The sequence below is a fragment of the Chroicocephalus ridibundus genome, chromosome 1 (assembly GCF_963924245.1).
Source record: "Chroicocephalus ridibundus chromosome 1, bChrRid1.1, whole genome shotgun sequence".
NCBI lineage: Eukaryota > Metazoa > Chordata > Aves > Charadriiformes > Laridae > Chroicocephalus > Chroicocephalus ridibundus.
The window spans coordinates 709,313-723,730 of NC_086284.1; the positions used below are offsets into that span (position 1 = coordinate 709,313).

The window sequence follows — 14,418 nt, forward strand, 5'->3', positions numbered from 1 at the left end:
GAATCACCAGTGTGCCACTGGAGGACTGGTTAAATAAAAGTTGCAGGTGGTGGAAGCAAAGAAGGAAAGAGAGCGTGTCCCATGCTATGGAGAGCTACAGGGTGTGCTGAGGGGATTTGACCTGGGTCGGAAACGTCCTTCGGTCCCTCAATCTGGGTATCAAGTGAATTTTGAGGAGATTCCCATCTTCCAGGAACTGAGAAATTGATACCGATAGAAGCTCCTACAGATCCTGCTTATGCCTGTCCACCTCTGGAGAAAGGCATCAGAGAAAGGCAGCTACCCCAACCACGACCACCCCGTCACTTGGTGGTTGGTGAAGCTATGTTACAAAAACTTCACCTACTGCAGATGGTCCTATAATGCAGTTTAAGTATATAATAGTGAACAAAAAGCAATCAAGTCTTCCAACCATCCCTGAAAATACCAGTGAATCAGTTACCCAAGGGCTTGTATTGCAATTTAATTTAGATTAATTAATTAATCTATGTTTGTTTAGGCTGCTGTGATCCTTGAGTGGCTGGTGAATTCTTAATTGCTCCTCCTTTCTGTCTAGACTCAGCTCTTCAAGGCAGGGGCTATTTATTTATCATCTGTGTATGATACTCAGAAAACCTGTATGCAAACCTCAGAAACTTGTAAGCACTACTAGAATTCAATATTGGATGAAAAAATTGACATTTTAAAATATTATTAAAAGGCCTTACAGGAAACAGAAATTTCTGGGCTCAGCGCAGTTTTGTATGAATATATAGATTTTATTCCCTGTACACTTAGCTTTGTCCTCTGGTTAATATTGCTGGAGAAGAGAATTCACTGATATTACTGCTTGCTTACTTGTGGCCTGAACTTATAACGCAGAGTCACAGTCTGGGTTTGTTTTTTTTTTCTTTTCTTTTTTTTTTTTCTCTGTCCTGACAGAAAGATTTCGGGATTTACTGCTTCTCCATTCAAACCAAGATACAGAGATTCTGCCCATCTTTCAGCAGAGGCGCTATCCCAAGTAAGTAAGATTGTCTTCTTGGGAGAAATAAAATCTTTATCTATTTGCAGCGAGGGAGAGCGGAGCGTTTATAGCCCTGCACATGCTTTCGGTGTGAAGTCCTAAGGCAGAGCTGTCGGGGAGACCCACCCGCGCTGAGCTCGGCAGTCCTTCAGCGGTGTCAGGGAGAAGCAGATGTGCTGCACGAGCGTGCCCAGCTGGCAGGGGGGATGTGGTGGTGGAGTTGCCTGGATCGGTGTCTGGTGGAGCTCCGTTTCACTTGACACTGCGTTGACATAGGCAGATGTTTTGTCAAGCTAATCCCCGCTCTTGTCTTGTGGGATTCCATCATTTGCGGTGACAGATTGCCTTGGATTTTAACAGGCTCCCCTCTGGAAGCCTGCAAGCACTAGAAAACATTTTTTTCGGCCCTTTTTAGAGATACATGTACGGACAAACCAAAAGATTAGTGTTGTGTGTTTAGGAGGTCTTGAATGTATTGAGTATCCTGGACAAAACCTCTTCTTCTCCTAAGTGACATACCTGAATGAAAAAATGAGTGCTCCTTGTTATTGTATTAGTCACAAGAAACAGTCACTTTCAGCCGAGTCTTGGAAAGAGGCAGAGAAGGGGAGAGGAGAAGAAGAAACAGTCCTTGCATTAACCGTGGCCAGAGTGAGCGATGAAGGAAGGCCAGCGCAGGAAAGACAGGGGCAGGAGAAGGAAGAAAGAATGTGTGGAGCCAATCCGTCGATGATGACAGAAATAAGCAAAGTTATATACTTTAGTTATTATTGTTAGCAGGTTCCTGAAATACGTAAGAAGCCAGTGGAGCAAAGTGTGAAATACAGCTCTTAAAATCTTATAATATGAATTATCTTAAGAGTAGGCAACAAATAGAGGGGCTGGGTGCTGAAAACCAGTCACTTCCTTACTGCGAACACTTGAAAATAGAAGCACTCAGGGGTGAAATCCTGATTCTGAAAACAGTGAAACTTTGCAGACTTCAAGGGAGACAGGATTTTATCCCCTGGAATTGATTGTTTGCGTTATCCGTTGTCACTGTACTGGAATACTGTGGAGTTACAATATATGAAACTGTGGGAGACACCGTATGTGGATGGACTGGTCTGCTTTTTTCACTGGGACTTCCATGAATTATTACTTTTCTCCTCAGCCTTTGGGGCACTGAAACAGTTATTTTTCCATGGCAGTAGACTACTTTGCTTGGCTGAGATGTTTTCACTTATGGTATGGACACTGTCAGACTGGTCTGAGAAACTAGTGTATTGTCCTTCCTCAAAGAACAGACTTACCTCTACACAAATCATTCTTAAGGTGTCTGACTTTCCATTTCCTTACATTCAATTTATTGTTAGCATTCTTGGCAAGTACAGTCCACTAGCAATATTGCACATTGTCAGATTCATGGGTGAACGAGTGCCTGTTGTCTGCTGTTCAGTGGATGCTTCAGGTTTTTGAAGATCATACGACAAATAGCTTGTAGTGTGGAGCTCTATTGCTGTTTGAAGTTATAGTGGCTTTGCATCACAAAATGATACATGTTCTCAGCCACATTACTTGGCAAGATTGACTGATTCCTCTAACATACAAAATCAGCCAAACTTTGGCATGGAACTGAAAGAGAAGTTTGCATATGTTCTTAAAAGCAGTAGATTGCTGTTTATAGCATCATTAATTGGTGCATATTTGCTTGCTTGTTTCAGAAATTTGTAATTTATTATAGTTCATTTAGAAACTAGTTTAAGACTATTGACATGCCCTAATTTCCCTAGGGGTTGTCTTTCAAGTGAAATACTTGTGTTCAGCAAGGTAGAAAACCTGTTCATCTTCATAATATCTTTTATCGTATTCCCATGTCAGTTTTTTCCCTTCCCTGTGCTCATTTTCATTGAAAGGTCAGTTAACAGAAGTGAAGATAATGAACAGACAGATTGCATAAATCAGTGTCCCTTCATTGACTTCAGCTGAGCCATGGCTGGTGGTACTACATAAGGATCTGAGCAGTCAGGTCATTTTAGTGAGACGTCGTCATGGGGCACAAGCTGGAGCTTGTAATGCTTAAGGAAATCTTAAAAATATGGATGGTTAAAAATAGAAGATAAATTCTAGTAATGACTTAGCTGAATAGCTCGACTAAGCAGGGCTTAGCAGGTAGAAAGGACAAAGGTTTGCACATATTTAAGAGGCATATGTCCAAAAGAAATAGATTGGATAGGAAGATGTTCAGCATTTCTCAGGATATTCAGAGTCATAGTAATAAATATTAAAGGCTAAATGAGCAAACTATAATCCATCAGTTTTTGAAAGAAATAGAAACCTTGATGTTCTGGCCTGAATTATGTTCTTGTACGTTTATTATATTAAGACCTGAACTCTTTCCCAGGGAACAGCAGGATAATTTTGGGCACTTGTTTGAGCTCAGAGAAGATGTCTGTGCACTGGAAGGGCTGGAAGAAATTTTCTAGAATACACATGCACATTTTTCTGGATTTGCTGGGGTAAATGTGTCAGAGAAACATGCTTTGCACTCCTGGTTGATGGAAGGGAGAAATGCAGGATCTTTTTATGGTCCTTGTGTTTGCCTGAGTTGATTCTGCTGGTCTTGGCTTAGTCAAGGAGCAAATACCTACTCTGACACGTGGAGGAGATTATAGAGAGGTCTGAGCTTACAAAGATTCAGTCTTGTAAAGCCACACGGCACATGGCAGCGCTTCCTTGTTATCACTGTGCGTCCACAAGTAGCGTGGCATCATGAGCACCGGTTCCAATCACGGCCTGCGGGCGGAGAGGCAGTGCTGTGCCAGCACATCACTACAGCATCCATCCAGTCGGCCCAACACGCAGCGTGCGTTCTCGCACTTTTCTTTACAAGGTTGTAGAGCAGAAAGAGCTTGGCTTTATCTTACGCTTCACTCACATGACAACGTAACTGTGTCTTGGAAAAATTGTAGTTATTGGGGAAGGAATATGGAAGTATGTTCTCCCATAAATACCTATAGTGGAACTTAAGGAAACATACAACACTCCGCGTGGTCGCAAGTTAGTGAACTAGTGGCACCAGTCTAATCCTGGCAAGTCTTTTTGATACCCCAAGTGATTGTCGGAGGATGAAATGTGTGGTTCAGAGATCAGATGTCACTAGACACCCCTCATCCACCTCATCAGGAAACCCCCCATCCACAGAGAGAAATGGTTTGAGGAGAAAATCCGTCTCCTAGCTGACATGAAGCCATCGCCATGTTTGTGAGGATTCACATTCCTAGAACTAAGAATAAACCTGCAGCTGTGGGCAGCCAGATGGGTTGGGGTACATAGCAGCTCCTGAAAAGAGCCCCTGCATGTGAACCAAATCACAGACATACTCGCAGCTTGCTCCTTCTCTCCCTCACTCCACAAGAGTGAGGAAGTCACCAAGGTGAGTTACGCCAAGGCAGTATGGCCTGTCAACAAACTAGGCCTGTTGCAATGCAACAATGCAATTATCCCGACTCGTTACTTTGACAGTGAGCATGAGGGCTCCTATATCTCATAAAAACTTTTCTGAGTTTCACTCTTAGCACATTTCTCCGGGAGCTTTTCTCATGTTGGTATCAAGCTTTCCTTGGTTGCCCACTTCGCTGATGACGTTCCTACTGTTATCACACAGATTCACTCATAAAATGCAAGAACTGCTGAAGTGCTGACACAAACTAAGGAGGATTGCTCCTGAAGAAGACACTTTGCTCATTAATTGGGCTGTAGGGTCCAGCACATGGCAGGGTGGTTGGTGCTAGCAGCGGGGCCTAGGGCGCTCCATCCCGCCAGGGTCTTTAGGTCTTTTCCTACTGACTCCATTCCACTCCTGACCGCCCGTGTTGTGTGTGCAAGGGAAGGACGTGCAGTTGCCTTGCAACACCAGAGAGAAGTGTCTCTTGCAACTGGGCCTGATAATGTCAAAAGAAAAAAAAAACAAAAGAACGCAACGATAAGGGAAACGATAAAAGAAGTGCGAGAGTGAGAAATTAGGTTGGTGGGTGAAAAAGGCAGGAGAGAAGCTGAGTGCACAAAACAACCCTTGAGAGGGATGCACCAGAAATACTACTGGCGTTAGACCTTTTTAGCAGATTTCTCTGTGTACAAGTGTCTTGAGAGTTCAGCTGTACTTTATATTTTCAAGATATTGCTGAAATCCTCAAATACGTATGTGGGTTTTTTGGAGGGATTATTTGCTTCTTTTTTTTCCTCTTCAGAAATATTTGCAGTCTTCATTCTTATCTTCTGCGGGTTTGGTGGAGAAGTTCTTGGATGATTCACAGATTTTAAGAACAGAAGGAACTGTTATGTTCCAGCTAATTTGAGTCCCTTCTTAACATAAGCCATAGAGCATTACCCAATAATCCCTGCAGCAAGCTTCTGGTTCAACTGGAGCATGAATTTAGAAAGACATCCAGTCTTTAAATTGAGATGTTAAAAACTGGAAAATTCACAAGCCTTTACATCAGCTTGTTTCAGTTGTTAATTACTTTTATGTATGTATAACATTAATTTCTTTAACTTCAGTTTCCAGTCTCTGCCATCTCACTGTACCATTTTCTGCTAAACACAAAAGTCCTGTACCATCGGAAATGACACCTCCAGACAAGAGGTTGGAGGTGATTTAAAAACTTACCCTTCTCTTCTACAAATTAAATAAATAAAAATTTCTTCCAGGGTAAGGCTTGCTTAAAAGGTCTCTCTCTCTATTTTTTTTTTTCCTTTTAAAACCTTTCCAAAGTTTTCTTTTTCATTTTCTTTTTCTTTTTTTTTTTTTTTTTTGGTTTTTAAACGTAGGCAGCACTTAAGAAAGCATTTTGGTAACTGTTTGCATAACGTCCATATAGAGAAATAACAGCACTTCTTCGTAGTCGAATAGGGAGGCAATGTAAACTGAGTTAGCTTGTTATTTAAATGGAGTGACAAAGTGTTGAACTTCAGGGGAAAAAACTGAACTTAGAACCTAACAGGTGAAATAACAGTGTATGCAGAACACATTCATTTTCCATCAGTCATAAACTTACAAACCGTTCTTTGGCACATATTCTTAATAAATTAAGGTAGACGACTTGTTTATGCACAGAAGTACTGGTCATTTTCATGTCACAAAGAACCAGAAAATACAGGATTTTGATTTTTATGGATATACGTATCTTCAAATACGTATTTTTGAAGGTCATCTTTGAAAAGCTGCTGAAAGTTTCAGCTCAAACAAAGCCAAATGGTGTTATTCAATTCTCATCATGGAGCAGTCTAGACAAATAGGCGGCAGAAAGTTAGTGCCCTAAACCATGGTGCCATCTGGTTCCCAATTGCTATCATTGTAATGATAATGGATCTGTAATGGATCCATGCCAATTCACTACAGCTTGAGATCTGCGCCAAGAAACTGATAATATTTCATAAATAATACCCCAGGAATAAAACTTGTATCTTATTTGTAGCTGTCTCGAGAGCGTTTTTCTTTTTAGTGGAAAATGATTGGTGTCTGAGTGGAGAAAGCAGTGAGCTGGAGCTTCTGCAGTGACGATGCTCAGACAGTGCAGCTGCTGAAATGCCCCTGAATCCCAGCACGCAGGAGAGCAGCTAGCAGGACTGCGGCCGAGAAACCCAATTCAGTTTACGTTAGAAACAAAAGCAACATCTGCCCTGGTGTTCAACAGGGGGAAAAATCGCGACCTATGCCTTTGTCACTCAGTCTTTGTGGTAAAGGCAAGGAAATTCTTAGTTTTAAAAAGAGGTGGAGTGATTTTCTGTAAAAGGCTTTCCGTGAAGTGCTTTACAAAGGTGTTCTCCTGTTACGGAGAAGAAACTGGGGCACGGGACTCTGATGCGAGTTACCAGTGTCACCCAGGAACAACTCTCCTGGGGACAAGGCCAGAAATAGAAATTAGAAATCAGGTCTTCCGTGGTCCTTTCAGTTGTGTGCAGTTGGCGCTCTCATCTAAAGTAGCATCTATCCTGTTTTCCACTGCAAAAACACGTGGCCGGCCCATATTGCTGAAATCAGATGGGAAAGTGCCAAATGAAGGAGCCTTTCAAAAGTGCCCACACAAGCACTTTAAATGCTTTGTGTAGCATTGTACATTAAGCATGAAAATTGCTGGGTTTGAAATGCTCCAAGATTTATTTCAAAATGCAGGCTAGAAGCTAACTGTCGCACCAGCAGCACTGAGCCCCCAGAAAACCTGGATCTCAGAGAATTTTGATTACCTGATAAAAAAAGAGATGCCTGCTTAAGGAATTTGTAATAACATTTAAAAGAAACTCAAGCTGTTTATAGAGAAGAATATTTACAGGGTTTTTAGTGGTTTGGGATTTTGTCTCTTATTTTTCATTCTTTTTTTTTCTTTTTTTTTTTTTTTTAAAGTGACTTGCAGTGATATCAGGTTATCCTGTAGAATTTGGAGACCAGTGCAGAGCTGAAATCCATGACACTAAGACTTCCACTATAAATAAAAGGCATTTTCCTGTCATTTGGAATTTTTACCAAATGGTAAGAACAACAGTGGCAATGGAGTAAAGGCTGGTAGCTGTTTGTAAAAACAATGATCATGTTATACGAGTAATCGTCACTAAAAATGCAAGTCTTAGATTTAGATTTTGTTGAAAACGTAATGAAAATGGGAAGAAAGAGGACAGTAATTCATACTGTGTGCTACATGGTTGGGCTCAGGTCCTCCAAAGACTCATGTGGACACGTCACGTAATATCGAACAAGTCCAAGTCAGTATCTTGAAATATTAAGACTGTACATTAAACTCAAGTGTGTGTTATGAATTCCTTGAGACAGAGGCTATATTTGTTTAGCGCATCTGACAATGCCCCAGTAACTTCTAGTGCAAAATAAAGACACTTTTGTTCTGTTTCCAAAGGCCTCAAGTTCAAGCACCAACAGCACTGAGTGAGCCGGTCCCCTTAGAGCCGAGGGGAGCTGTGCTGCCAACTTCAGTGGGGCACAGACCTGAAATCTCAGAAACTTTGAAGCAACAAGTGCAACTCTTTCACATTTAGAGAGATTTTGGAGAAAAACATGTATTTGTGCAGCAACATACACGCAAAATCGAAGCTCCGTGTGCACATACGTTCTCTTTTAAGTACCAAGCGCTCTAGAGTCCAAGTGTAACTTAGCTCTGGTTATCACAGCATAGTTGTGGCTTATCAGCAGTCATCAACTGTTTTATGCAAAACATTGCCATACTCCCAGTTGAGAAGGGGAGAGGGCTGACTGAAACTAAAAGATGCCTAAACCTTTCAAAATATTTGGGAGATGAAATCATCGCTTTGTTCAAAGTGAATGGTATAAGACAAAACATTGCAGCTGCTTTTCATTCTGCTGTTTGGGAGCGTGAGCATGGTTCTCGATAAAGCCTGTTGATTTAACTGGTGTATACCTGCCTACTGCTGAGCAGCAGTGTGAGACTGCGGGGAATTACCTGCCACCAGATGTCTTGAAGGATGGTTTTTTAAACAGCTCAAACAGAAGTTATAGTAGTTTGATGCAGAAATTATGAGTGAAGTTCTTTGATTCATTATACAAGAGAGAGTTACAATGACCCCTTCTGGCCTTATACCCAGTTTTAACATAGTTTTAAAAATAATGGCTTATTTTAGTTTAAAAAATAGTTTCACAATTACCATAGTTACAGAAATCCGAGCACCAGGCTTTTGAAAAAGAAAGAGTGCTAAAGAGATGTGGCTGTTGACAGTAGCGACTTCCTCCTCGACTCTGGATGGAAGGGAAGAGCATCGTCCCTGCACTCCTACACGCCTGCCTGCACATTAGCAATTTAATCTCTGGGCCCGTGCTTTCCGTGGGGGACCCCGGAGGCTGCTGCCTTTCACAGAACCTGTTAAAGGAGGCAGCATCTTTTATTGGTCTTTTCTTATTGAATCTTGGTGAAAAAGATAAAGATTCCAGCTATAATAAAGGGGAAAATTGACGATATTATGCCCCTAAACATCTGAAAGAAACCGGGAGAGAAAAAGGAGTTGCCTACCACGTCTTCCTTTATATTTCATGTAAGACATAGGCAAAAACTGTATTTACTGGTCTCTGAGGAGGGCAGAAATCTAGCAACACTCATTGCTATTCTGGCCCTTTCCCAAAAAAGGTTTGAAGAAGGAGGAAAACTGTCAGATAAACGTCTGAGCTGTACCACCAGTCCCTCTTCATGCCATTTAACCCCTCAGAAAACAGCATACGCTGCTGCTGCCCCTGGGGTAGCAGAGCAAGTGTGTCTGCTCTGTGGGAGGGGAGCACGACCTTCAAGCCGAAGGAGACAGTTCTGATGTTCTAGTTTTGCATAAAATGGGCAAGGGTGGCTTGCTCTCGTCAGGGTGTGAGCCTGGACTTCAGTGTTAGCAATCTTTTGGTGTGTGGCACTGGAGGAGTCGTTCAATTCTGAGTGCCAGGCTCTTTAGTGTATGTGAAGGAGACACTTCACGTTTCGTTTGCTGCAGCAAGTTGGGCTTTCAGCTCTTGGTGATAATCAGAGGCAGAAAGAGGCCCACGTTGATCTAACAGATGTCCCCTGTCTCTTCTGAGAAACGGATAGGAGATGCGTGCTGTGGGATGCCAACTGGACCACCCTGAACTGAGCACCCCCAAGTAAACACGTACATGAAGACCATGTTTCATGGAGGAAGATGTCTCAGCATCTAGGCTAGAATGCAACTCAGAAGTAACTATCGAGTCTTAAAAACTGGCAGCGGTAGAAGATCCGTCTCAGTCTATAATACATTATTCCAGCTGTTAGTTATCATCAGTTGTGGGGACAGGAGTTGGCTGCTGGTGGATTGTACCCAGTGGCCCAAGCCTAGCCCCAAGGAAAGTTCTTCTCCGGCCACGTCAAGTGGTTTGTAAGAATCACCAGTGCTTTTGAACAGCCAGACAGCTAGCAGCTGGAAAACATTGTTAGCAGCTGCAGAACAGCAAAGGCCCACGATATGAGCTGCCAAGTCTTTTCGGAGTGTTGCCTAATCAGCTCGCTGAGGCAGTTCATGAGCAGAATTCGAGACTAAAGTAGATAAGTCCTAACACAAAAGCTGCTTGAATAGAGGATATGTACTGAGTTGCTCGATGGTGAAGATAAATTGGGCGATATTCAGAGCTCCTGGTTATTGTTTTTTAATAGAAGAATTTTGTGGGTTACAGATTTCTTAGAAAATTACCAGTCTAAGCATCTGCACCGAAAGTGAGGCATTAAAATTTGTTGAGTGAGGAGACTAGCAATGCTTTTCCTTGGTATCGTGAATGTACTGACATTTTTTCTCCCCCCAAAGCAATGACAGAAGCTGTGTTGTAGGAACCAACCAGAAAGAAAAGATACTAGAATAATTTGCTTTAGAGCCTAATAGCTTTCATGTAACACTGTGCTTTATGAGTTAATTATCCATTGCTGTCAAGGTATCTGTGCGATATGAGGCTTAAATTAAGTTTGCGTATGGTTGAAACTCATTTAGAACCAAACTCTGCAAGGCATTTTCCTCATTCCTCTGGGAGGAAGGCAAAACTGCTGCACGCTCCAAAAAACCACATGGGAGCAGGATCAGTCCTCCCACCCAAAATCCGTGTGGCCAGTGTGGAAAAGGCGACGGATGGTGCAGCCTGTGCAGTGGTCAGCGTGAGAGTTCTCTGTATGCTCTCTGCTTTCAAAAAGTACTCAAAAGTGCCTAATGAAAGGCAAATGCCTCGGCACTTCTGAGGACTGGGGCCTTGCTTCCCTCTGCATGGTGTGTCGTGGCGTTGCCTCAGGATATTATAGCTTTGTATTTCCCTTCACCGTATACCATGTCTTTAAGGCATAAAATAGTTTTTTAGGTACATTGCTGTTGTTGATTTCTATATGTAGGAATGTTTAAGGTATAATTAATTTCTCTTCTAAACAAATCACCATAAAAGATTGAATTTCTTTATTATATTGATCTCCATCTGCTAAACCAATTCTGAAGGTTTTAAAATAGATTAAATTGTCTTTTTTTCATGAATAGCTGGAGCTTCCTAAACAGTATTTGCAATGCAGGCATTTATTTCCAGTGTTTTCTCTGAAATAAAGGTATTTGCAGCCCCTCTCAAAAGGCTTTGAAAGCTATTTGTAATTTGGTTTTTGTGCCATGCTTGTTACAGGGAAGATAGTGCAATGGTGGTGTTCAGTGACAATTTCTCCATCACGTGGTATCTTTATTACCAGAGCAAAGCCAAAGAAGTGGTGGCAGAACTGGGCCACACATTTTCTTGTGCTTCATCCCCAGATGTGTTTTGAACTCGGATGAGGCAAATCACGTGGGATGTAATATTACCTTGTGAAGGAGTCAGAAACCTGACGTTCTGGGCACTGTGAAGATGAAACTCTGTGATCTTAATAATATACCAAGAGTATCTTCTGGCACGGCAGTTTTCAAGGGAAGCAGTTCTAGGATTTCAGCTCGTGGCTCCATCAGTGAGAGTTTGAAGCGTGTTGGAGGGATCCCACTCACTTTGCTCAAGTCTGGGAAACTGGCACTTTGTTAAAGCTGGTATAAGACAAAATCTGGCAGAGTTGTGATCCAACCTCAGGCTTCCCGTAATTATTGAGTATAAGCTGCAGGAAAGTCTAGAACGTACCAAAATCCATTAGTTAGGGCGATACAGTGCTGGTGTTTCTGAGTGGGAAGGGTAGGGGCTGCCGTCCTGAAGGATCACAGCCGACCTGCAGAGTGTAGAAGTCGTTGGTTACGTATTTCAGTTATGCCCAAGTGAAACGCTTTGCTGCTTTCCCTCCAGGAAGAGCAAGCTGTGTGTGAAGGACAGTCATTACACGCCAGCCTTCCTGTCAGCCCTGTTTTGTTTCAGGGAGAGGACATGAAATTTTGCTTCAGCTCACATATGTCAAACTTGCTGGTGAACTCAAGAAAATAGGTCTAATGTAGGTTTGGTTTCTGAATGGCGTGGAAGGGAGCAGTGATGCCGAATATTGTGTGAGGACACAGGGAGGGAGAGAGGGAGGGAAGGCGAGCAGGGAGGAAGAAAAGACAGATGTAGCTTTTTGGTTTGTGCACAGCCACACATTATGTAGAGAAAAATACCTTAATTCAAAAGAACAGGTTTACCTTATGGGATCAGCAGAGCAAAGTAAAATGAGCTGCGCAGGGCTCTGACTGTACTGAGACCCTCTGGGCTCTGCTCTTCTGCGACAGGCACGTGATGCTGGTATTGAGAGACGACTTCAGCTCCTGCTGTCTTGTGTTTGGGAGGAGGGTTTAGGAATGTCTTCCTAATGTATTTGCGGATCGCTGTGTCCCCAGGAGAAAACAGGCTGTGAGTTTGGCATCTCCAAGGCTTCTTTCACCCATGGTGCCATTAGCACGCGCTTGAGCATCTAATTCCAAGCTGTGAGTGCAGCAGAAGGGCTGTCCCCTGGGGCTCGGCCCCCGCTTCCCTCTTTCACAGTGGGCACAAGCAGCACTTCTCCGATGGGGAACTTCTCCAGCTTTCAGTGCCCCATCTGCAGCAGCGCTTTGCTGTTTGAATGCGTTTTTGTGTGTCTGTCTATGTGTGTTTTGCCTTCACGTTGTTGGAAGGCCGTAACTAGCTCTGTAGCGGTTGATGGTTAACTTTTCTTTTTCTTGGTGCAGATTTGCGCTACAATTAAGGAATCCGCTGTAGGGGATTGGTGCAAACGGCGGTTATCAAAATGTGAGCTGGCTCTCTCAAGTCATTTGATAGCAAAATAGGGCAGGTTGACTGCAAGCAACTCTAAAGAGCATCGCTGGAGTTTAAGAAATCTGTTTATCTCTGCATTGGCTATGCCAGCTATTCATGGTCAGATCACCCCCCCTCACTGGATTAACTTCTTTGTTACTTACATCGCCCTGCACTCAGATTCTGGCACCAGTGAATAGCATCTGCACCGTGTGGAAATGTTTTGGCAATTAAGAACCAATTAAATTTGGCTCGTTCCCCTGTTCCGCCCTTCTTATGATGTCCAAGGAGAAGACTCATGAGTGAAATATTTAGCATCTATTAAAAAAAAAAAGGGGGTGTCTTGATTTTGCTGAGTCTTGGGGTCTGTGTTTCTCTACACTTGACAGTCCCTTGGAGGGTGAAAGTTCAAGGGACGTTGCACCATGAAACTTACTCACAGAAATAATATATCAAAAGTGCTTCTGAATCATGTATGGTTTTATTATCATTGGGTCACTGGTGGTAAAAAACCCCTGTGCACTTAAGTATTTGAACACTGTCATGTAAGGTTAACCACACTGATGGAATAGAATTAACAAGGAAATAACAGGGCTGGTGCCTTTATCCACAGTCGTCTTTACGCTTTCTTTCACTTGTTTGTCTTGGCAAGGCTTCTCCAATGAGATGTGAAGCTATCGCTCACCCTTTTTCAAACTGCGTATGTTGGTTCTGCAGATAAAAGCCGTCGGTTAGACAGATGAAACCGTAAAGCAATGAATCTCTAGAAACACTCCTTTGTGTGATGTTACCCTTCCTTTCCTTTTATTTGCTCATTAAGGACTGTGATCCATATATTGATGGGATTTATGACCACCATTATAGATGTATCTATGGGCCTCACAGCCCTTTGATGAAGTCATTGTTGCAATGCTCTTCTCTGTTTGAGAAATATATATTCCTGTGTAACAGGTAGAAGCTCTCACACGGTGTCAAACTGACTGGCCCAAGTTCTCCTAAGGCAGGTGTGGCGGAACGCGGGATGGGTCCTACCACAGCACCTGAGCTGCCATATTCATCCTCCCTCTTTCTGCTCTTTTATAAAGTCCCTGCTCCAAGGAGGAAAGTACCTTTTGATTAGGGACCACTTCCACAGTAGATGTAGCAGGTGGTGCTTTAGCAAATGGTTGATGAATGCAACCACTAGGGAAAACATGACTGCAGTTTTCAGAATCTCGGAAAGGAACAACCAGAAAGCATTCACCTGTCAGTCCAATTTACAATGTGTTTAAGTTACAGGTGTTAAGGGAACCCTAAAGAAGAAAGCAAGTAAACGGTATGTGGAACACCTAAACCGCTGGTCGCAGCTGAGGGATACAGAGCGAGCTCTTCAGAAGTTGAGATTTGGTAGATACACAAAACGTAGAGAACTGGGATTTCATCCATCAGGTACTGCTTGTGTCCTGGTGTGTTTACTTACAAATATAGGTACCACAGCGGGGCAAGTAGTGAAAAGGAGACTCGGTGTATATGTATGTGTGTATGTGTACATATATATATATATATATATACACACACACACACTTCTATAGCGGGTATCTGCTTGTCAATATACTTTTCAGTCCTGCAGAACTAAATCCTGGTATCGTGGAATTCAGTGGCTTTTTTGACATTTGATTTGTCCTGGAATCAGTTGTTTTTTCCCCACACATAATTTAGCAAAGTATTGTCTAAATAA

The 14,418-nt window shown here is 42.6% G+C and overlaps 1 protein-coding gene across 10 annotated transcripts in view; it reads left to right on the forward strand.

Annotated features, from left to right (window-relative positions):
• The window catches only part of NOX4 (NADPH oxidase 4), a 135,751-nt gene that overhangs the window by 70,424 nt on the left and 50,909 nt on the right, over positions 1 to 14,418 (forward strand). For 8 of the 10 annotated variants that reach the window (XR_010069866.1, XR_010069865.1, XM_063325157.1 and 5 more), the window contains one exon: positions 922 to 1,003. Coding sequence is in view for 7 of the 10 variants with exons in the window: in XM_063325157.1 (XP_063181227.1) it covers positions 922 to 1,003 (82 nt within the window). In the remaining 3 variants the exon portion in view is untranslated. Of the gene's footprint in view, positions 1 to 921; positions 1,004 to 7,388; positions 7,515 to 12,634; positions 12,928 to 14,418 lie in introns of those variants that run through there. The other 2 variants (XR_010069867.1, XM_063325187.1) reach the window with 2 other exon arrangements.